The sequence below is a fragment of the Arvicanthis niloticus genome, chromosome 1 (genome assembly GCF_011762505.2).
Source record: "Arvicanthis niloticus isolate mArvNil1 chromosome 1, mArvNil1.pat.X, whole genome shotgun sequence".
Classification (NCBI taxonomy): Eukaryota; Metazoa; Chordata; class Mammalia; order Rodentia; family Muridae; genus Arvicanthis; species Arvicanthis niloticus.
The window spans coordinates 57,048,879-57,072,721 of record NC_047658.1 but is presented as its reverse complement, the minus strand read 5'-3'; the positions used below and the strand labels follow the sequence as shown (position 1 = coordinate 57,072,721).

The following is a 23,843-nucleotide window of genomic DNA, read 5'->3' as shown; positions in this document are numbered from 1 at the left end:
TAGCAAAACACTGTTATAAGACCATTTGCATCCTCAGTCATGATGTTTTTAACAGCATAACAATATGAGTCATATAGTCACTTCAAGTTAGGAATTCTTCATATTAATAAAGGTTATAGTAATTATGACACAACAGCATTATTCTGTTTTCAAGAACTTTTAATTAAGAGATTTATTAGATTATTATTATATAAGAAGATTTTAAATAACATAAGGACACAAAGTTATGATATCTGTTTTTAAGTCCAGAAATATTCTTTATTGGGTTTTGCTTCTTTGCTTGAATTTTAATTTTCATAATGCTTTCTTCCTGGGAATAAAAGTTTACATAAATCATTCATTTTTCCATTAATATATTCATTGTATTTAAATCCTCCTTAGCCTCTGATAAATCACTTAATATGGCTCCTCACAATTTTGTCCCCTCCTCTCCATTCCTGATAATGGGAGAACTCCCCCTGCCCAACTCTTTGGGTAACAGCTCACAGTGAGACATCAAGTCACTGCAGGACTATGCACATGTTCTCTTACTGAGGCAAGATATAAGAATATTCAATGATAAAAGTCTGATTACATGGTATGATCCAATAGACTGATGTTCAGGTCATATTTCAGATTGTTATTACTGAGCTTGTTTTCTACATTTTCTAAAAGGAGAACCTCACATAATGACATAATACAAAGAAAGCAGTGTAGTCATCATGTGGATATGTTTGGTATACTATGTAAGGAGTTAAATTCAATTGATATTTTTAGATTTAGCTTGCATTTTCCTAAACTCATAAAAAGAATTGATTTGTGGTCTCAACAAAATAATGTAGCATTTTGGGACAAAAATGCAAAGAAGCATCCCTGCACTGGAGGCCAAGATACAGAAGACCTCCACAGCAACCGTATCCTTGCCCTTAGTGCTGTGGTAGACAGGGAGGAAGGTGATCCAGACACTGCAGAACACCAGCATGCTGAATGTCAGGAGCTTGGCCTCATTGAATGTGTCAGGCAGATTCCTGGCCAGGAAAGCTACAGTGAAACTGGCTAGAGCCAGAGAGCCCATGTATCCCAGGACACAATAGAAAGTAATCACAAAACCTTTGTTGCAAACAATGATGATGTGTCCATGTATCATGTGAGGATAAACATCAACAAATGGTGGAGAAGTTCCCAGCCAGATTCCACAGAGAATCATTTGGATCATGGTGCATATGGGGATGATGTAATTAGGTGCCTTTGAAAGCAGCAGCCACCTCAGTCTTCTTCCTGGAACAGTGATCTTAAATGCCAGCACTACAGTAATTGTCTTGGCTAAGACACTAGAGGCAGCCACAGTGAACACAATGGCAAACGTAGTCTGCTGAAGCATACAGCTAGCTGTACTCGGATGACCAATATAGAGCAATGAACAGAGAAAACAAAATATGAGGGAGATGAGTAGGACATAGCTGAGAGTTTCATTATTGGCCTTCACTATGGGAGTTTCTCGGTGTTTCAAGAAGACACAGAGTACAATAGCTGTAAGAGCAGAAAAGCTTAGAGCCAAGCCAGCCAGAGCCATTCCCAAGGGTTCTTTATAATCCAGAAAGGTCACAATTTTCTTGAGGCAGTTAGTTTGATCTGTGTTGGCATACTCATCCTCTGGACACATCACACATTGATCCGTGTCTAGTAAAGGAAGGGAAGTATTACCAGATTTAATTTTTCTAGAATAATCACAAGGTAACAAAACTTCATTAAGCTTACACCATGTGTTTGATGAAAACTTAAATATGGGATCTTTATATGATGTTATCATAATTTCCAATGTTTCTATTCTTTATCCAAGCGTTGCTCACATTATATATTTAAAAAATAAAACTGTATTGTTGCATAATTTTTGTTTCAACAGTAACATGCCTTAGGTTGACCACTTATAGAATCATACAATTTTACCCTATAATTGTGTTTACTTTGCAAAAGAAGAACATAGAAGGATATATGTCAGCAAAATGAGTGATCATACTTTTTGTCTCAAGCAGTTATTTGGACATATATACTCTACCATTCCATGTCTCCAAAAAGCATTTACAGCCAACATTTGATTAAACCATTATAATCCCAAACTCTCTTCTATACATATGTTCTTACAGGTACAGATAGTTAGAGTCTTTATTATTCACTATGTAAACTTATTTTTGAAAAAGACATTGTTTTGTTTTGTTTTTTTAATTGGATATTTTATTTACATTTCAGATGCCATCCACCTTTTCCATTTCCCCTCCCTAAAAACCCCTATCCCATGCCCCCTTTTCCTTTTTGCTTTTATACATTTTTTTAAATGTTAATCAAAGGCTTTATCAGTTTGGTAATGCTCAATCAGAAAATCATAGACAATAAAAATTTAGAGTTTTAGAGTTCAGTCCAACAGATACATCATAGACCCATATGCCGAAAATACTTGATGTTTGACAAAGAAGCCAGAAAATAGAGTAGAAAAAAGAAATCATCTTCAAGAAGTGGTGCTCGTTTAATTTAACTGTTGTTCTTTATACAGGAGAATGAAAATAGATCCATATGTATGAACTGGAACAAAGTTCAATCCAAATGAATCAAGGACCTCAACCTAACACCAGATACACTGAATTTAATAGAATAGAAAGTGGGAAATAGCTTTAAACTCACTGCCATAGAGGAAAATTTCCTGAACAATACACCAGTGGCTCAGACACTAAGATCATGAGTTGATAAATGGACCCTCATGAAACTTAAAAGCTTCTGTAAGGTGAAAGACACCATCAATAGGAATAACTGACAACCTACTGATTGGAAAAAAATCTCTAACCCTACTTCATACATAGAACTAATGTCCAAAATATATAAAGAACTCAAGAAGCTAACCTCCAAAAAACCAAATAACTCAATTAGAAAATGAGGTAGAGAGCTGAACAAAGATCTCATAACAGAGGAATCTTGAATGGCCTAGAAGCACTTAAAGACCTGTTCAAAGTCCTTAGTCATCAGGGCAATGGAAATCAAAATGACCCTGAGATTTGACATCACAACAATCAGAATGGCTAACATAAAAACTCAAATGACAGCAATTTCTGGTGAGTATGAGGAGAAAGAGGAACACTCTTCCAATGCTGGTTGGGATTGCAAACTGGTACAACCACTCTGGAACTCAGTCTTGTGGTTCCTCAGAAAATTGGGAATAATTCTACTTGAAGACCCAGCTAAGCCACTCTTGAGCATATACCCAAAATATGCCACACCCATACCTCAGGAACATGTGTTCCACAATATTCATAGCTGCCTTATTTTTTAATATCCATAAGTTGGAAACAACCAGATGTCTTCAAATGAAGAATGGATACATAAAATGTGGTTCATTTACATAATGGCATACTATTCATCTATTAAAAATGAAGGCATCATTAGATTTTGCTGACAAATGATGGCAAGTACAAAATATCCTCCCTAGTATGGTAATTCAGACACAAAAGGAAGAACATGGTATGTACTCACTGATAAGTGGATATTACCCAAAAAGTAAATAATACCTTGAAAACAGCCTAAGAACATTAGAAGTGCAACAAGCAAAAAGGACCAAATAAGGATGTTTCAATTTCACTTAGAAGAGGGAAGGAAATAATCACAGTTGACAGAGGGAAAGGGGAGTATGTGAAAGTGTGGGGGAGGAAAAAACTGGAACAGGATCAGATATGAGGTGGGAGAAAAGAAGCCCACAGTGCCAATAGAATTAACAGAAATAAGCAGCCTCTGAGGTTGAAAGGTGGAGAACCATCTAGAAAGTACCAGAGACCTGAAAGGTTACCTACTTCCAGTACTCACTGATGGTAACCTTAGCAAAAATGCCCAACATTGGAGAGAGGGAACTCAGTGAGCCCACCTTCAGTAGACAGTCAGGTCCTCTAGTGGAGCGACATGGTTACTAACCCACAATTAGAATTACTGACCCAGAATTGTTCCTGTCTCAAAGAACTCAAAGAAAAAATTGAGAAAAGACTGAAGGAAAGATAGTCCAATGACCAGCCCAACTGACGATCCATCTCATTGGAGAGAGGGGCACTACTGTCTGACACTATTACTGATGCTATGATGTACTTATAGACTGGAGTCTGACATGGCTGTCCTCTGAGAGGAACTTTCAGAAGCTGATGGAGACAAAGGCAGACACTTTCACCCAACCCGTGGACTGAAGTCAGTGACTCTTATGTTTGAATTATGGGAAGGACTTAGGAAGCTAAAAGGGAGAGTGACCCCATAGGAAGACCAACAGTTTAAACTATCCCATATTCCAAGGAGTTGTCAGAGACTGAGCCACCAACCAGCAGCATACATAGGGCAGTCTGAGACCCTGGTGAAAGGGAGCATCATTTAGGAGGCAAGGGAGAGGACTAATGGATTGATGATTGATCAGTGGCAGGGTGACTGAGATGGGAGAGGCAGTAACAACAAAAACAAAATAACCAAGTATTATAAAAATGTTATACTTTCAAGAATGTATAGGATTCTTGGATAAAACACACGCATAAGCTTTCTCCAGTTTATAAGACTTAATTATCACAAGATCTGGGCAGCTGCCTAGATCATAATGATAGAATTAATTTTCCTTTCTAAAACCCTGATTTATTACCTACCACTATGTTTCATCTGGGATGCTCAATGTATATTGAGGCATTACAAAGAATCCTTAAGACTTACTTCAAAACCTGAACTACACAAAATTGGAAAATATATATGAAATTGATGATTTTTTGACATAGATAAACTTTGCTAAAGTTAAATGAAGACCAGCAAAGAATTTAAATATTCCTATAATACCTAAGGAAATACAAGTGGTCATTAAATGTTTCCCAATAAAGTTAAGCCAAGGGACAGATGGTTTCAGCACAAAAATCTAGTAGACTTTCAATGTAAAGTAAATACCAATGCTTATCAATGTATTTCACAAACTTAAAACAAAAGAAACACTGCCAAACTATTTTTATGAGGTCTTACTAATATGGATATCTATACGACATAAAAAGTCAACAAGCAAAGGGAATTGCAGGCCAATTTCCTTTATGATCACTGATGACAAAATTCTTAACTCAAAATAGTTGTGAGTTTTGGTTTTGAAAATCAAAATAACACATTAAAACCATCATCCAATATGATTACGTGGGCTTCAGGTCAGAAAGGAAAAGATGTTTCATATTAAAAAATATTCATCAATATAATACACCATATAAAAAACTGAAAAAAGATTTACAGGATTAACTCATTATATACTGAAGATTTTTTGGCAAAATTCAACACAACTTCATGATAAAAGTCTTGGAGAGATGAGGAACAAGTTGTAAACACAAACATAATAAAAATCAAAATACACCAAGCCAAAGTCATCACCATATTATGTAGATAGAAACTTAAAGCAATTCCACTAAATCCGTGATGAGAAAAGTCTTCTAAATCGCTTCCTGTCTCCTCAACTTAGTAAGTGAAATTTTAGCTAGAACAATATAACAACATGAGGAGATGAAGATGATACAAATTGGAACACAATAAGTATTTGGAAAAAGTATGTCTATTCACACATGAGATGATAGTATACATAAGTGACCACCATAGAAGTGCTGCAGGTGAAAATAACCTTCAGCAAAGTAGAGGATACAAAAATACCTCAAAAAAGATGGTAGTCCAATGTTAAATAAACCATAAATTGGACGAGAAAAAATTTATGGCAACAATACAATTTATGATATCCACAAAAAATGTAAAATAAAACACTAACCAAGCAAAATAAAGACGTATCTGACAAGAAATTAAAGTCTCAAAAGAAAGAAACTGAATAAAATATCAGAAAATGTGAAACTCTTCCATGCTCATGGATTGGTAGGATTGATAGTAAAATAGGCCATGTGGACAAAACCAATGTATAGACTCAATGCAATTATGCACTTCTCATCAAAATATTAACATAATTCTTTACAGAGACCTTAAAAACAATTCTTAATCTCACACAGAAAAGATAAACAAAGAAAACATAAACGAACAAGATAGTTAAAAAAATTTGAACATGAAAGAATTTCTGGAAGAAAAAGCATCCCTCAAGCTGTTTTAAAGAGTAATAGTGACTTAAAAATGCATGATTATGGTATAGAAAAAGACAGATTATTCAAATCGTTTAGTCCAGATAAAAAAACCAAAGCCCTATGGACACTGGATTTTTGACAAAGAATCCAAAACCATGTACTGGAAACATGAAGGTGTCTTTAACAAATGGTGCTAGTCTAATGATATCTATATTTATCACCCTGAAAAAACACAAGGCCAAATGGATCAAGCACCTCAACAAAAAAACTGTATATACTAAAGCTAATGGAAGAGAAGGTGGGAAATATACTGAACTCATTGGAACAAATAACAAAAATTTTCTAAACTGAACATAAATGTCCCAGGTACAAAGATTAGCAATTGGTAAATAGGACCACGTGAAACTGAAAGGCTCTGTAAGGCAGAGGACATGGTCAATAGGACAGCGTACAGATTGTAAAAGTGTCTTCCCCAACCCTGCATATGACAGCGGAATGAACTCAGGAATGTAGACATCAACAAACCAAGCATGTCAATTAGAAAATCGGGTACAGAGCTAAATAGAGAATTTTCAACAGAGGAATCTAGAATAGTGACAAAGATTTAAAACAAAATTTCAACATCCTTAGTCATCAAGGAAATACAAATGAAAATGACCCTGAGATTGCATCTTATACACATCAAAATGGCTAATATCAAAAAATTCATATGACAGCACATTCTGCTGAGGATGTGAACAAAGGGTATCAGTCCTGCATTGCTCCCTCTGCAAGCATTTAGAAACTGAACCATAAATTAAAGAGCATACATGAGGTGAGCCAAGGCCCACTTTAAATCTATAGCAGACATGCAGCTCAAACTCCATGACTGTCTTATCAGATCTCAGTGGGAGCAGATGAGTCTAGCCTTGCAGAACTTATGCCAGAGTAGAGGGCTACACACAGGGACTACACCACTCAAAGCTGAAGTAGTAGGGTAGATGTAGTGATTCTTTAACATGGGGACCAAGTAGGGTGAAGCATTAGGATTAAACAAATAAATAAGTTAATTAATTAAAATCAGGATGAAGTCAGATCCACTATTTTCTTATCTGTTTATTACAGCACTTGTTGTTTTAGCTAGAGAAAAAAAGATAATACAATATAGAGAAAATGAAGTCAAAGAATCATTTATAGATGATTTGATTTTAAACACATGTAACTCTAAATATTTAAATAGAGAATTCCTACAGCTGATATAAATTATCAACAGAATGTCTGGATACAACATTAACATGTGCACACACACACAAACTCACAGACACACACCCCCAAACACACACACACACACACACACACACACACACACAAGTTCCATATATACAAATGACAAATTGACTGAAGATGACTTTAGAGAAACAATACCTTTCATAATAAACTGAAACAATGTAAATTATTTTATGGAAACTATAAATAACAAATGAAAGTTGTATGAAAAACTTAAACCTCAAATCTTTGACAAGAGAGAAAGATCTACAATGTCTTGAATCAATTGAGTAACACAGTAAAATATTAATTCTTTCAACTTCAACATATTGAACCACCCAATCCCATCAAAAAAACCAACATCAGTTTTTACATACCTTGAAAGAACATTTCCTAATGTCATGTGAAATGCAAGATATCCTTGAATAGTAACAGATCTTCTGGATGAATCACCATTTCTGATTTCAAGTTATACTACATAACTATAGTAATAAAACTTCCATTATACTGGAATAAAACTTGCCTCATTGATCATTTAATGGAATTGAAGATGAAAACTAAAATCACACATATATGGACCCTTAATATTGCATAAAAATCCAGAAAAAAATACTGGGGAGAAAAGGCTATTTTAAGAAATGCTGTGGCTTAAGCTAGATGTCTGAATGTAAAATATTAATAGATCCATATTTATCCCATACACAGATCTCCAGTTTCATTGAATTAAAGACCTCAATATAAAACTAGACCTTTTGTACCTGAGTGCAAGAGAATCAACAAAATAATTCATTGACACAAGATATGACTGTCTAAACAAACCACTGATAGGTCAGGCAAAACCACAAGCAATTCATAAGAGAGCTTTATATAACTGAACATCTTCTTTAAAGTAAAAGATATCAAAAAGTAGGCAACACAACAGCCTAAGGATTGGTAAATCTTTTTAACATTTTCACATTCAAAGAAGGGTTAATATCCAAAATATGGAAAGACCTCAAGGAATTAGGTAACAAAAGAAAAATCCAATTTAAAAGAGAGGAGTTTCACATGGCTGTGAAACATTTAAAGTGAGTTTCATCATCCTTAGCTATTAGGGAATTAGAAATCAAAATCATTTTAGGATTCAATCATTACCTGTCAAAATGTCTAAGTTCAATAACACAGGTAAGTAAGAATGTGGAACATGGGGATGATATCTCCATTGCTGATAGGAATACAAACTTATAGAACAACTATGAAAACCAATATGGCAATTTCTCAGAAAACAGGGAATAGATCTATTGTCAAACACAGCTACACCTGTCTTGCGCATTTGCCTAGTACTCTCTTATACCACAAGGACACTTGCTCAACTACGATTTTGTGGCTATAATCAAAAGAGTTGGAAACTGCAAACAAGGATATGTAATCCAACTGAAGAGCCCATAAAGAAATTAGCATACATTTATATAATATCATATTACTCAATTGTTTAAATAAATGACACCAGGAATTCTTTTGACAAATGGATGAATCTAGAAAAAGTCATCTTGAGTCAGATAACCCATACCTAGAAAACAGATGGAGTATTATTCATCCAGCAGTTGATATTTACTGTTAAGTAAATGAAAAATACAAACAATGCACTGAACCAGGAAGGCTAGATAATGAAGAAGTCTTGGGCAGAGGAACATGAGTCTTCCTGGGATGAGGAAAGAGAATAGGTCTTTTCGATGTTGAGGGCAGAAGAAGACAGAAGAGCAACTGGTCTGTTGTGGGTTATGGAAGGAGAGTGGGGAGTGAACAGCTAGAATTTGAAGGTTTTTGGTTGACTATGTGAAAACATAATACAGTAGAAACATTTTGTAATCTATGAGGATGGTGGTAGTGAAGACTTCTAATAACAGAGAATACAGAGGCTAAACTTGTGATCTTTGGCAACAGGGAAAGTGCTTGGATAAGTTAAAATTGGTTGAGCTATTGGTTGAACAGGTGACAAGAAAATCTGTAAACAACCCGTGTTGATGCTTGGTCAGAAGATAACCATATGAAACCTGAAAGTGTCACTACATTTCTGATGGCAACTTTGACTCTGGTTATGAACATGGAAATGTGTAGCTGGTATGGGCAAGAAGCCTTATTCTAAAACCTATGCAAACATAAATATAGACATTACAGCATCCACTAAACACTTCATCTAAAATCTGTCCAGGTTGCAAGATGTGTTGGGGCAATAGTAGCTCATAACTTGTTGAAATGACCATGAAATGACTGAATTAAGTTGATACCCATTTAACAAGAATGAGTACATGCCCAACCCTACTTGGATGGTCAGGGAGAATGAATATTCTAAGTACCTGAAAATCACAAATAGTACTTAACTTTTCTTTTAAAAAGTTAAGGAATGATTATTAATTGATATTATGTTATATATATATATATATATATATATATATATATATATATATATATATATATATAATCAGTTAGGAACAGGTATATAGACTAATAGCCAGACATGCAGTTAGAAACTAAATTAGACATCTTCAGCATGTCTCTTCCTTCAGAAGAATAGGCTGAGAAAAAGTGAAAAATAAAGTGGGAATGCAGAACATCACACACGAAAATTACTCATATTCAATGATTTAACATAGGCAGGACTCTCACATGAGAGTCAGAAAAAATAAAGAATCTAACAAGAAGCATTTTTATGTCTCTGCATATATGGTATGACAGATTGAGTTTCAGTGGGACTCCTAACAGTGGGAGCAGGTATATCTCTGACTGTGTGCAGACCCTTGAAACCCATTTCCGCCTATTGGGTTACCTTGTCCATCCTTCATATGATTACTCTTGGCTTGTCTTATTCTATCTTATTTTGTACTGTATCTTCTTTTGGAGGCCCACACTTTTCTGGAAATAAAATGTAGGGGGAATGGTGCTTGGAGAGAGGGATTGTGGACAGTAGCCAATACTAGAAGGATTGGAACCATGGCTGGAATACTGTATGAGAAAAGTCTCTACTTACCACAAAAAAAGAAAAACACATAGGAGCAAGGCAAATTTAATGATACATATTTTAGTGTCCTGTATTCAACTAATGCAAAAGTCAATAAATTTAATTATTGATTTGATTTTGAAACATTTCTACAATTTCATTTTAATCAATAAATTTTATTATTTTCTTTCTTATGTATTACTCTACCGAAGTGGTTTCACTTCTTACTGTAGTTTCTGGGTTGTATCATGAAATTTGGATAATATTTTTGTGTAATTTTTCAAAATGTACTTCATGTTCATAATCCTCACATGTAAACTGTATGCAACCATGTATATACTGGCCTGGTTCTTAAACTCTCAGTTATTGCTAGGCTATTTCTAACCACTGCAATTTATTCTACTCTTCATCTTCCTACTGCAACACTACTTTGAAAAATGTTTTCCAAAGTTTTTATTAACCTCAATGTAGATACTAGTACTACCTATTTAATTATGACATCTCTGTTCATACTATATATAAATAATAGAATAAAAGCTGTTATTCAGATTTCCATTTGTTGGACTCCAATCTTGACTGTGAATGAGATGACAATAGAAAAAATGCAAACTTCTAATTATATTATTAATCTACCATAGAAAAACTCAAAAATGCATACTTCTAAAACATGATATAAAAATCAAGTAACATCTAGTGATGTTAAAAACTCAGTGGATTCTGGAATGCAAGGATTCATAGCATCTATGTCTTTAATAAATTTAAAGTATAAAACTGTAAAAATACATTAACATCTTATATTCTGAAGAAATATTGTTTCATTGGTTCTAGAATGATGAGATAAATACATAGTCCATTAGAGAAAGTTATTATTTCAGATCACAGAGTTACTGATTTTTTTTACTGTTATTTATCATTTCTTTTCCACAAAGGACATTTGAAAACTATGTGCATATGGGAGATATAAGCAATTTCATTACTCTGAGAAAAAAATATGCTCACCTGTCCTGTTGGAAACTTCATTTTCTGGGCAAGGGTAACAATCAAAACAACAGGGAGCCTTTCCTTCCTTAAAGTATTTTCTGAGTCCTGGTCTGCAAGGCACACTACATATGGAAGGTAGCATCTGAGGAAAGATCAGATATATTATAGAAATAAATAGTTTGACATATGTGGTAAAAGCTGTGATGATACACAAAAGAAATTCATTGAAACACCTCCTTTTACACACATGTATCCTATTCTAAAGCAAAATTACATTGCTTTGTTTTTGGTAGATAAAACTTATATAAACACATTGTGATTTGTATATTGTGAAACATTTATGAGAGTGTGAGACAGAGAAAGGAACTAAGAGAGATATAAGAGAGAAAGAGACAGAGAGACAGATAGAAAGGCAGACAGACAGACAGAGGGGGAGACAGAAAGATTAGGACAATGTAATTCAATAAATAAAAAAAAATTAAAATTTTTATACCATGACAAAACGAAAGTAGACAAGATTGTATGTAATTTTGCTTCACATAAACAATAATTATTAAAACTAAATTACCTTCTTGATATCTGTAGCCGAATCTATCATTTTACCAGACATAAAAAGTTGTTGTCCAATTGGAAAATGACCAGAAAACCTTCCTATTTTCATTTTAAGTCCATATTGTTTTAGAATATCAACGATATAGAAAATGTCATACTCTGTATCCAGTTTTTTATTCTGGTTCATGTTTACTTGGTGTCCAGAAGGATTTGAAAATTGTATAGTCTTCAGAAAAGAGAACATCTAAAACACATTTGTCATTTTAATTTCAGCACTTCAGACATATTAGTACAGAAATTATAAAGCTTGTAATATCACTAATATCCATATATACTCCTAAAATCCACCTTTTTCAGAAGTAGTCACTACTGAAAAAATAAAGTACATTTCACCCACATGCAAAGTTCCCCTATGGGATACAAATATCATTTTCTCAAAGGCTTTTATACCATAATACACATCCACATGAATTTTACGATTTGAGATCAGTAAAAAATTATCTGTTTTTTTCTGACAACAGTATTATTTGCTCATAAGATAAACTAAATACTCAATATTTCAAAATATGGCAAAAGAACTTGAAGTTATTTCAGATTTATTCATTACATTAATAAAAAATTGGTCAAATAAAAGACAATTTATTTTTATAATTTTATTTATTAATTTATAAGAAAAAATTTCAAATGATAAAGGGATGAGATGTGTTATGATTGAAATATTGGTCAAAAATGTCATGACTAAAATTATGAAATGTTGACTTGGGTACCAATGCTGGTTGTCTCATAAATTATGACAGTAATATGATATGCCTCTTATGCAGTGGTAGGGTAAAGAAAGACATGCATTTACAATAAGTCTTACTTATTTACATAGATTTTGATTTAATGATTCCCTTTATAAATGCCATCTCTATGATATAGATGCCATTCAGTATAAGAATTATTACCTTCCAGGAATTAAATTCCAGTAACTTTCCATCATTCTCTGACAAGTTATCTACATGTTGCAGAAGCATCTCATGAAGTGAGTGGGCCACAGCATACACAGCATTGTATAAGCTGAAACATGATTCACTCATAGACATTCCAAGGGGTGGCACTAAAAACCATTTTAATAGGGTTTGGGTTGGACAGTTCTTCAGTGTTATACAATTAGGTGGTGGCAAAGAACACTTAAAGTAAGTCCACCACAGTTTAGCAAAAGAAATGTCGTTACTGTAGTTTGAAGGGTGCACTGTTTGCATAAATTGTTTAAAACCAGACATCTCAGACTGCTGATGTGAAAAAATAAGAGTCCCATACAAGGAGTTAAGCATAAAATCACTTATCATTGTTATCATATCAAATTGTGACACACTGACCCAGAGCCTCTGAATGTTTTTGAATTTCCATATCATGAAGTTCAATTGTACAGGAGATTCTTTATCACCATAGACAATCACAACTTTTGCTGATGACATTATTATTTGGTGATAATATGTACTCATCATTTTAAAGTATAATGTATGATTATATGTGATCATTGTGACAAATGCTAAGCAGACAGTGTTTCTTTCCATGACTGCTCTCAATTCAGAAAGAAATTGAATTCCATGGTCATCATCTGTTATGATCACTCCTACCCAGTTCCAACTGAAGTGAACTACTAGGGACACGATGGCTAGGGGTAGAGATGTGTCCTTTGGAGTCATCTGGTAGAGATGAGGAAACTGTTCCTGGTCACTTATGAAATTAGAATAACCACAGTAAATCTGAAAGATATTGACCATAAGTATCATTATGAAGAAGATGGAATGCACAGGGATCAGTCTAAGATCTAAGTGTGCTAGAGAATTAGCTAGAAGTGTGAGAAAGTGTGGATTCTTCATCTTAACATGAATATTATATCCAACTTTTTGTGAATAGCTGTAAAGTAAAGGCAAACCATATCTTACGGTAAGTCATTTAATACTATGATGTTTCTCCCACCAGTTTGCCATAAAGTTGTGTTCACCAAATAATGTATCTACTATTTATGTTTGATCAATCAGAATAGATATAAATGAATTCTCTTCCTTTTAGTCAGCTTTAGTACTCATAAACTCAGACTAATGTAAGATAGTGTTTCATTAAATGTAACCTTTCATGACCTACCTCTGGAGTTCTGGAGAAGTACAGGATTGGTCCAAGTTTGTATGATGTTATCCATAGAGGTCCTGTAAGTATAATTAAATATCTTCTCTGATTTGTACAGTAGTAATTAGGAGTAATTTCCTTTCTTTTCAAAGACAAACCTCCTTTCACATGATCCAGCATTAAGTTACATTGAATGTTAACTAATAGAGAAATATTAGGTAAAATATGAATGTTCCTATTGATTTCTTCAATGGCAAAATAAACAGAGGAAATCAAGTGGATGGTCTTAGGTGTCACCCTGAAAACAGAGCACACCAAAGAAGGAAGATATAATTATGGTAATATTAAATAAAGCTTAATGTGGTTTAACCATAGAATTCTTGGAGTTTTGTGACACACTGATATGGTCATCCAGTAACTTATTGTGATTTATTAGGATGTGAGAACTGCAAAAATAATTTAACAGTTTTAAAGTTGGTTTATTTAATTAGATGAATTGAACTTTATTATTTCTCTTCTAAGCTCTTGTATTTAATATGTACAAATGTATTAAGCATTTACAGAGTTTTCTATTATCTTATTCTTTTGACTTCATTAGCTGTGTTCTGAAATTAGACACCATGTGCATTTTTCTTTTGATATTTAATACATTTTTAAATACAAATTTTATATTAAGAGGATTCTGTCACTTTTGAACTTTTTCGCAGTTCCTATATTTTTTTTTTGGAACAAGATAAAACAGCTATGTGTCCTCCATTAATAAGGAAAGATTTGAGCCAACTTTGAATCTGCCAATGCCTTCATGTTATAATTCTAATACTTAACATGTAGAAAAGATGTGAAAATTATTTGCTATCTAAAATGTCATGAGCCTTCATAAATATATGAAGAATAGCCAACCATATTTGTCTTTGTCTCCAATTTCAAAAGTCTAATGAATTCATAGGTAATGAAATTCTCATACTGTTTTATGCATTATACATAGTTCAACTATTTTCATTTTCTTTTTGAGGTTTTATAAAATTGAGTGATAAAAGATTAGCTATAACTATATTTCCGGTTAGAATTGAATTTCTTTTGCTTCATGAATAACCTTACATTGGTACTGTAATTCATCCTTTCTCTACAATCACTGGCTATCACATAACTGGCCTTGGTTTCTATTTGGTTCAGACTTATCCATATATGTCAAGTTTCTTTACAAACTACAGTTTAGAATTGAAAGAAAGAACAGCTAAAACAACTTTAAATAATGAAATAACTAGTAGGACTGTCACCATTTCTGATCTTATTTTGTACTTCACACCTCTATTAATAAAATTGGCAAAAAGCAGGGTAGGTGTTGATCAACAGGATGCAACTGAAGACCTAGAAATAAAAACACATCTTTGGATACATTATTTGTTTTTTTATAATGAAGCCCAGAAAACCATAGTAGAATAAAGAAACTGTCTTCAATAATGGTACTGGCCTAATATTATGGCTTAATGGAGAAGAATAAAAATACACCCATGCCTGTAACAGTTGAAAAATCCCAACTCTATGTTTTATATTCATACTTGTGATACAAAAACAGTAAAAATCCACTTTCTGGTAGACTTTATGAAATAAACCAAACCAGTGTTTTTATTACTTTTCTTAGGAGAATCACATGAAACCCTAAGATGAAAATTGTCATATTAAGGGGGAGTATGGTCAATATTGTGATTCATTCATTCATCATTTACTAGAATTGAGATTCAAAAATGAGAAAAAGTGTGCTATACCATAAAACTGACATAATTAAGAAAATGGCCAGCAATGAAACATAAAATAAATTTTAGTTATGGTGTAGAGTAGGACATCCAGAAGGCACATAGGCTCTTATCTATCACTCAGCATCCTTGGAATGCTTTATGTGCATTTGTGTATAAATGACACACTCACTTACTGCTTGTCTAGATTCCCACTGAAGTAATCATTCTTCACATAACCACTCCTTGTATAAATGGAAAAGAAACAGTCAGTCTCTTTATCTCCTAGATAATTTTCTTTATCTTTGATTCTCCAAAAGCACCTGGGGTCACTCAAATGGCAAAAAAGAAAGTAAAGCTTCAGACCCAAGAATATACCAATCAAAGAGAACATCTTTGCCATGTTGTCAAGTCAGATGCCTGAGCAAAATGCAGTATGAAGCTTCATGCAGGCAGACTCTCACATATCAAATTTTGATGTAACATACATCCAAGTGTCACTTTTTATTGCTGTAGTTACTATTAAAGAACACACGTACATCTCAGAGCATTTACTGTTCAGTTCACTGTTTGCCTCTGGAGGATTGTGAAGCACTCTCTGGCCTGGGGCTCTGCATCTGAGATCCTATGGCCAGGTGAAAAATAGGTGTAATAATTTTGGTCATGATTATTCTTCAATGTATCCCATATGTTTATATTCATGTAAGGAGACATAAAGGTTCCAGACATGATTCCTTTTGGGAATATTTTCTCACAAGCCTAACTCATCAGACCTGTTTTGTGAAATCCTTTGCAATAGTTCCCTTTGATTATGTAGGTTATATCAATGAGTTTTACAAAAATTCATGTCAATGAATCTAGCTGAACCCATTTGACCTCAGTAATAAAAAGATTAATAAAAGTAAGCAATACCTTTAAACATATTGAATGCTTGTAGACATTAATTTTATATGCTTGCTTTCTACCAGATTCTTGTCTCTTGCACTTATAATTATGAATTCGATAATTTTAGGTCAGGGTCTTGCAAGAATACATAATTTGAAATTAATGTTCTTCATAAAATGTTAACAAAAGATGATTAAATGGGAAATCCAAGGCAAGCATGTTTTTTAAATTCACTGTTCATTAAAGGGCATGTTAAATAACAAGCTAAGTGCACAGAGTACACTATGCTCTGTCTTAAGTGAGCTCAAAGTGCATTAACAGTGGTGATGTTGAATAAGAATTCATTCTATTAATATGAAAGAGTGATTTCCATAATGATGTGTCATTACAAATGCACAAATGTCTTGGATTATTTTGTTTGACTTAGAATTTTGTCAGTTCTAAACATTCTTTTTATTTGTCTTCTCTTGTGATTTTCTTTATGATAGGTTATCTGATGGATATACATAGATATTACTCAGCACAAATTATTTCTGCCAAGGAAAATCTTCAAAATTCATCATACAAGACAGAAAATAACCTCATAGTACTTGGCTTGCAATGTAACTCAGTGATCGTTCTTATGATTAATACCTTTTATATGAATGTATTTTGAAAAATATATTCTTGTTGCCATTCAGTTGCTTTATATTTTTTTTATAACTCTTGTATTACATTGTATGGGCAGGTATGTCATATGTTAAAACTTTTATATTCTTCAGTTTAGTTCTTTGCGAGTATTCAGTTTTACAAGTCATTTTGATCATAATCACACTATTCACTAATTCTTATATTCCTATATTAACTGTCCATCCGAATGTGTCTTTTATTTTTTAAGCCATTCAAGACTACTTTTTGCTGTCTAAATAATTTTGGAACAATTGAATCTTCCAAAGAAGTATGATCAACTTGTCATGGTAATCGGCTCTCATTTAGAAAAAAATAAATAAAGAAAAAAAATTTTGTTTCCATGAACTAAAATTTCCATATTTCCACCAATACCAAAGGGGGAATTGTGTATACATTTCTCACCTTCAGGTTCAGATGTAATACCTCTTGAGTTTGCAATGTGCTGGGTTTGCAGCCTCAGTCTCTGGGAGTTAGTACCCCCTCTGCTATGTTCAGTACATCTTATTTTCTTCCAGTCCTCTAAAACTTCTGGTACTTATATTCAGTCTGTTCAAATTACTGCAATAAATCCTTGTGCCTAGAAGAACATATATTAAATATGATCCCCTCAGTCTCACAAGACCTTTTCAAGAAGAAACCATACAAAACAGAGATTGTAGGTTGAATAATACACAAATCTACATATGGCTGAGAATCTTCTTGTAATAACTACTGGATAAAGAGTCAGTTTCCGTAACTATATTTTTGCCTCAGTTTATTAGAATAAATTATATGGAATAATATCAATACAACTTGACTGTTTAAAAGAAATGTTGATACAAAGATCTATGGACATGTAAAAACAGGAGAAATTGAAGGAATTGAGAAATATATGAATCTGACAAAAACTAATGTTTGAGTTTTCAAGACTTAATGTACATGGTAAAATAATTGTTGGTTTTAGATTGCATATGAATTTCATTCTTTTCCCATTCCATTTCCTTCTTCCAATGACTTACCCTCATATTACTGTGCTGTCTTTCACATTAAAAATACCTTCCATTTTGGTAAATTTTTTCCAAAATTATTGGTTATTTTATTTATTTACATGTCAAATGTTATCTCCCTTCCCTGTTTCCCTTCCACAAGCTCCCTATGACCCCCTCCCTCCACACCTGCCTACCCACTTCTGCCTCAGTACCCTAGTGTTCTTCTATCCTGGGTCATCGAGCCTCTACATGACCAAGGGGCTCCCTTCACAGTGATGCTAGATAAGGAAATCCTATACTACTTATTCAGGTAGAGCCATGGGTCCCACTGTGTGCTCTTTGGTTGGTGGTTTAGTCCTTTGGAGCTTTGGCGGCGACAGGGGGGTCCGTTTGTTTGATACTCTTGTTCTTCCTATTTGGTTTCAAAACCCTTCAACTCCTACACTCCTTGCCCTCACTTCCCATTGAGTCTCTGCAAACAATCCAATGCTGGGCTGTGTACATTCACATCTGTATTGATCTGGCTCTGGCAAAGCCTCTCAGGTTACAGGTATACGAGGCTCCTGTCCGCATGCACTTTTTGGTATCCACAATAATGTTTGGTGTCTGCAGATGTCATAGATCCCTTTTTGGGAAAGTCCTGGATGACTTTTCCTTTAAATTCTGCTCTACTTTTTGTCCCTGCATTTCCTTTTTACAGGAAGAATTCTGGATTAATATTTTTGTGGTGGATGCATGGTCCTATCCATCAGCTGTAGGCTGTCCTTAACCACTGGGTATCTACAAGTTCTCTCTCCTCTTGGTTGGGTATTTCATCGAATGTCCTCTCTGTTGGGTTCTGAGAACCACTTGAGTCCCTTGCATCTGTGACTATCTAGTTGATTCCACCAATTTCCCCTCCCCCACTGCTACATTACAACTTTCAAATTCTTGACCCTTTGTACATCTCCCTCATCTCCTCTCATCTGAACTTCCTCCTTTTTACCTTCCCCCTTTTTCTCTCATTCCTCTGTCTCTTTCTCATCCATCTCTCTCCCTCATCCCTCACTTTGGTGTGATCTTCTGTTTCTTGGGTTTCATATGATCTGTGAGTTGTAATGTGGATATTCTGAGCTTACATGTGAGTTTTTGATCTTAGCCATTCTGACTGGTGTGAACTGGAATCTAAGTGTTGTTTTGATTTACATTTCTCTGATGATTAAGAATGTTGAACATTTCTTTAAGTGCTTCTCAGCCAATGTGATTTCATCTTTAGGCCCTTGGTCTACCTGGGACTTGAGCTTTGTACAAGGAGATAAGAATGGATCAATTTGTATACTTTAATGCTGACCACCAGTTGAACCAGCACTATTTTTTGAAAATGCTGGGTTTTTTCCACTGAATGGTTTTGGCTCCTTTGTCGAAGATCACGTTACAATAGGTGTATCTATTTATTTCTGGGTCTTCAATTCTATTCCATTTATCTACCCATCTGTCTCTGCACCAATAACATGCAGTTTTTATCACTGTTGTTCTGTACTGTAGCTTGATGTCAGGGATACTGATTTCCCTAAAAATTATGCTATTGTAGAGAATGGTTTTTGATATCCTGAGTTCTTTGTTATTGCAGATATATTTTAAAATTGCTCTTTCAGTCTCTCTGAAAAATTGAGCTCCTAATTTAATGAGGATTATATTTGCTTTTGGTAAGATGGCCATTTTTACAATGTTATTCCTACCAACCTATGAGCATGGGAGAACTTTCTTTCTTCTGAGGTCTTCTTGAATTTCTTTCCTCAGAGACTTGAAGTCCTTGTCATAAAAATCTTTCACTTGCTTGGTTAGTATCTCAAAAAGATATTTTATAGCATTTGTGAATATTAGAAAGGGTTTCAAGTCCTAAATTTTTTCTTATTTCTTTTACCATTTGAGTTGAAGAAAGCTATGAATTTGTTTAAATTTTTTATCCAGTCACTTTTCTGAAGTTTTTTTTAAATCAGTTCCAGGAATTCTTTAGTTGAATTTTTGGAGTCACTTAATTATACTATCATATCATATGCAAACAGTGGTATTTTGAGTTCTTCTTTTCTGATTTATATCCCTTTGATTTCCTTTTGTTGCCTAATTGCTCTGGCTAGAACTTCATGTCCTATAATGAATAGATAAGGAGAGAGTGAAAAAGCTTTGTCTTGTTCCCAATTTTAATGGTATTCCTTCAGTTTCTCTTCATTTAGTTTGATGTTGGCTATTGGATTGCTCTATATTGCTTTTATTATATTTAAATATGGACCTTGAATTCCTATTCTCTCAAATGCTTTTAGCATCAAGTGTGTTGTATTTTGTCAGTGCCTTATTCAGTATCAAATGAGATGTTTATTTGTTTGTTTGTTTGTTTGTTTCTGTTTTTGAAGACCAGTCTAATCTGTGGTGATATGATAGGATGCATGGGATTATTTCACTCTTCTTGTATTGACTGAGGCTTGTTTTGTGTCTGTTTATATGGTCAATTTTAGAGACAGTAGCATGAAGTGTTGAGAAGAAGATATATTCTTTTGTTTGGGGATGAAATGTTTTTCCATGTATCTGTTAAGTCCATTTGGTTCATAACTTCTGTTAATTTAACTGTGTCTCTTTTCAGTTTCTGTTTCCATGATTGGTGAGAGTCAGGTGTTAAAGTCTCTTACAATTATTGTGTGAAGTCCAATGTATGCTTTGAGCTTCAGTAATGTTTATTTTACATATGAGAGTACCTTTGAATTTGGGGCATAGATTTTCAGAATTGAGAGTTTCTCTTAGTAGATTTTTCCTTTGATGAGAATGTAGTGGCTTTCCCCATCCTATTTTATAATTTTTGGTTGAAAATATTTCTTATTGGTTACTAAAATTGCTACTCCAGCTTGTTTCTTGAGACCATTTTATTTTGTAAAGTTTTTTTTCCAGCCTTTTACTATGAGGTAGTACTTATACATGCATATATACATATATTGCTAAATATAACGATGTAACTTTCTCAATCTGTATAAGGTAGTTACATGTATATATATTTGTAGAACTGTCCATTTGTTATTGGATAGATAAATTTAATTACGGCCTTTGGACAGAATTATTTCTCCTGCTCTCAGCATTCTTAGAAGACTGTAGATATTTATGAAGCATTGAAGCCTTGTTGACCCTATTTTTTAGCCCATGTTTAAGAATTCATATTGGTAAGACTTCCTGAGTATAGCTTCTGACAATACCAAAGGACAATATCAAGACCAACTGTACCATGCTCTGATTATTGCAATCTTTCTCATCCTTCTACAAAGATATTGTGTGTACAAAACTACACGTAAAAACTTTTCTTTTGGTGAAATAGAAACAATCACAACTCTGGAACTCATTAGTGACTCATCTTAAAATAATGAATAATCTTTAACTTCTGTGAAAGAAAATGTGTCAGTAGTATAGTGAAGAATCTTTGAGGAACTCACTGAACATTGGTCTTTGGTCTCTATAGTTATATGTACATATGTGCATAGGCAAAAATACATGTAATATACATACAAGCACAAGTCTATTTTATTACATATTAAATTGACTATTCCAGCCTACTTCTTCAGTCCATTTGCTTGAAAAACTTTTTTCCAGTCCTTAACTGTTAGCCTGTGTGTTTTTATTGGGGAATTAATTTCATTAATGTTGAGAAATATTCATGACCAGTGATTGGCATGTATATATATTTTTGTGTGGTTTCCTTATTTCGGCTGGTGTGGGATTACATATTTTGTGTGTTTTCTTGGATGTTGTTAATGTCAGTGGGTTGGAGTTTTTGTTTTAATATTTTGTGTAGGGCTAGATTTGTGGATAGATATTGCTTGGTTTTGGATCTTCCTTAAAATGTCTTGTTTTCTCCACCTTGGGTGATTTAGAATGTTGCTTAGGTTATTAATCTAGGTTAGCATCTGTGTTTTTTTTTTTTTTTATACGTTGCAAGAAATCCAACTAGCTGTTTCTAGCTTGTAGAGTCTCTCTTGAAAAATCAGGTGAAATTTTGATGAGGCTGCATTTTATGTTAACTGGCCTTTATTCAAAGCTACATTTTTTAGTTATAATTTTGTTCATTTACATTTTAAATAATATCCATTTTCCTGGTTGTACCTCTAAAACCCATCATCCCACCCCCCTTTTCTACCTCCACTTTGGCTCTATGAAGGTGCTCCTTCACCCACTCATCCACTTCTGCCTCACTGCTCTAGCACCCCACTATGCTGGAGCATCTAGCCTCCACAGAACCAAGGGCCTCCTCTCCTATTGATGTTAGATAAGGCCATGCTCTGCTGCATATATATCTGTATCCATAGCTCTCTCTATGTTTACTCCTTGTTTGGTACGTTAGTTCCTGGGAGCTCTGGGTTGTCCAGTTAGTTCATATTATTCTTTCTTTGGGGTTACAACCACCTTCATCTCCTGCAGTCCATTCTTTATCTCTTCAATTGGAGTCCCAAGGCTAAGTATGGTGGTTGGCTGTGAGTATCTGCGTTTGTATTGGCCAGGTGCTGGTAGAACCTCTCAGGGAACATCCATTCCAGGCTCCTATCAAAAAGTTCTTCTTGGAAACAGCAATCCTGTGGGTGTTTGGGTCTAAGATTGGGTTGATGCAGTCTCTTGGTGGCCATTTCTTCAGTCTCCGTTTTATTTTTTGTTCCTTAACATTCTTCCATTTTTTTTTAAAAAAAAATGTTATTTTATTTATTTACATTTTAAATGTTTCCCTTCACAGTTTATTCTCCACAAATCCCCTATCTCTTCCCCTCTTCCAACTGCCTGTATAAGAGTGCTTCTCGCCTTTCTACCCACTTCTGCTTCACCACCCTAATATTCCCCTAGGCTGGTGCACAAAGCCTCCACAGGACCAAGGGCCCCCCTCCCACAGATCCCAGATAAGGCCATCCTCTGCTACTTATCCAGTTGAAGCCATGGGTCATCCCCTTCTGTACTCTTTGGTTGGTGGCTTGGTCTCTGGGAACTTTTGGGGCTCTGGTTGATTGATATTGTTGTTCTTCCTATTGGGTTGCAAACCATCAGCACCTTCAGTCCTTGTCAGAACTTCTCAATAGTGCTCCCTACATTCTGTCTGATGTTTGGCTGTTTGTACCTGCATATGTATTGGCAAGACTCTGGCAGAGCCTACAGAACACCAAACAGATGGGACCAGAAAAGAAATTCTTACTAATACGTAACCAAAACACCAATTTCATAGAATAAAGAAAGATTATCGAAAGAATTAAAGGAAATATGGTCAAGAAAAATATGAAGGGAGACCGATAAGAATTACACCACAATTCTCAACAGAGATTTTAAAAGTCAGAATATTTGGAGAATTCATACAGACTCTAAGAGAACAAAAATGTCAGCCCTGACTACTACACCCAGCAAAACTCTCAATTAGCATACAGGGAGAAACAAGATATTCCATAACAAAACCAAATTCAAATAAGATCTTTCTACAGATCCAGCCATACAGAGGATAGTAGAAAAAAAAAATCTCTAACAAGAGGAAGGAAACTACTAACAATCCCAAAAGAAGAGACTGAAACAGATATGATTTCACATATAACAAAAAAATGACAGAAAGCAACTATCATTGGTCCTTAATATCTCAACATCAAGGGACTCAATTCACCAG

The 23,843-nt window shown here is 34.2% G+C and overlaps 1 protein-coding gene across 1 annotated transcript; it reads right to left on the bottom strand.

Annotated features, from left to right (window-relative positions):
• Positions 1-739: 739 nt before the first annotated feature.
• On the bottom strand, positions 740-16,077 carry LOC117721381 (vomeronasal type-2 receptor 116-like). The gene is made up of 6 exons (XM_034519950.1): positions 15,872-16,077; positions 13,960-14,239; positions 12,774-13,577; positions 11,843-12,070; positions 11,293-11,416; positions 740-1,659 (listed from the first exon to the last, which is right to left on the bottom strand). The coding sequence occupies exons 1-6, from the start codon at positions 16,075-16,077 to the stop codon at positions 740-742; spliced, it is 2,562 nt and encodes an 853-aa protein (XP_034375841.1).
• Between the last annotated feature and the right edge of the window lie 7,766 nt (positions 16,078-23,843).

Bases quoted from the DNA above. Each gene is read 5' to 3' on its own strand.
- LOC117721381 (XM_034519950.1), bottom strand. From the start codon at position 16,077: ATGGCAAAGATGTTCTCTTTGATTGGTATATTCTTGGGTCTGAAGCTT. The intron at 14,240-15,871 runs GTAAGTGAGTGT...CTCTGTTTTCAG, and splicing joins AGTGGGAATCTAGACAAGCA to GGTGACACCTAAGACCATCC. The intron at 11,417-11,842 runs GTAATTTAGTTT...ATCTTTCCTCAG, and splicing joins CGGCTACAGATATCAAGAAG to ATGCTACCTTCCATATGTAG.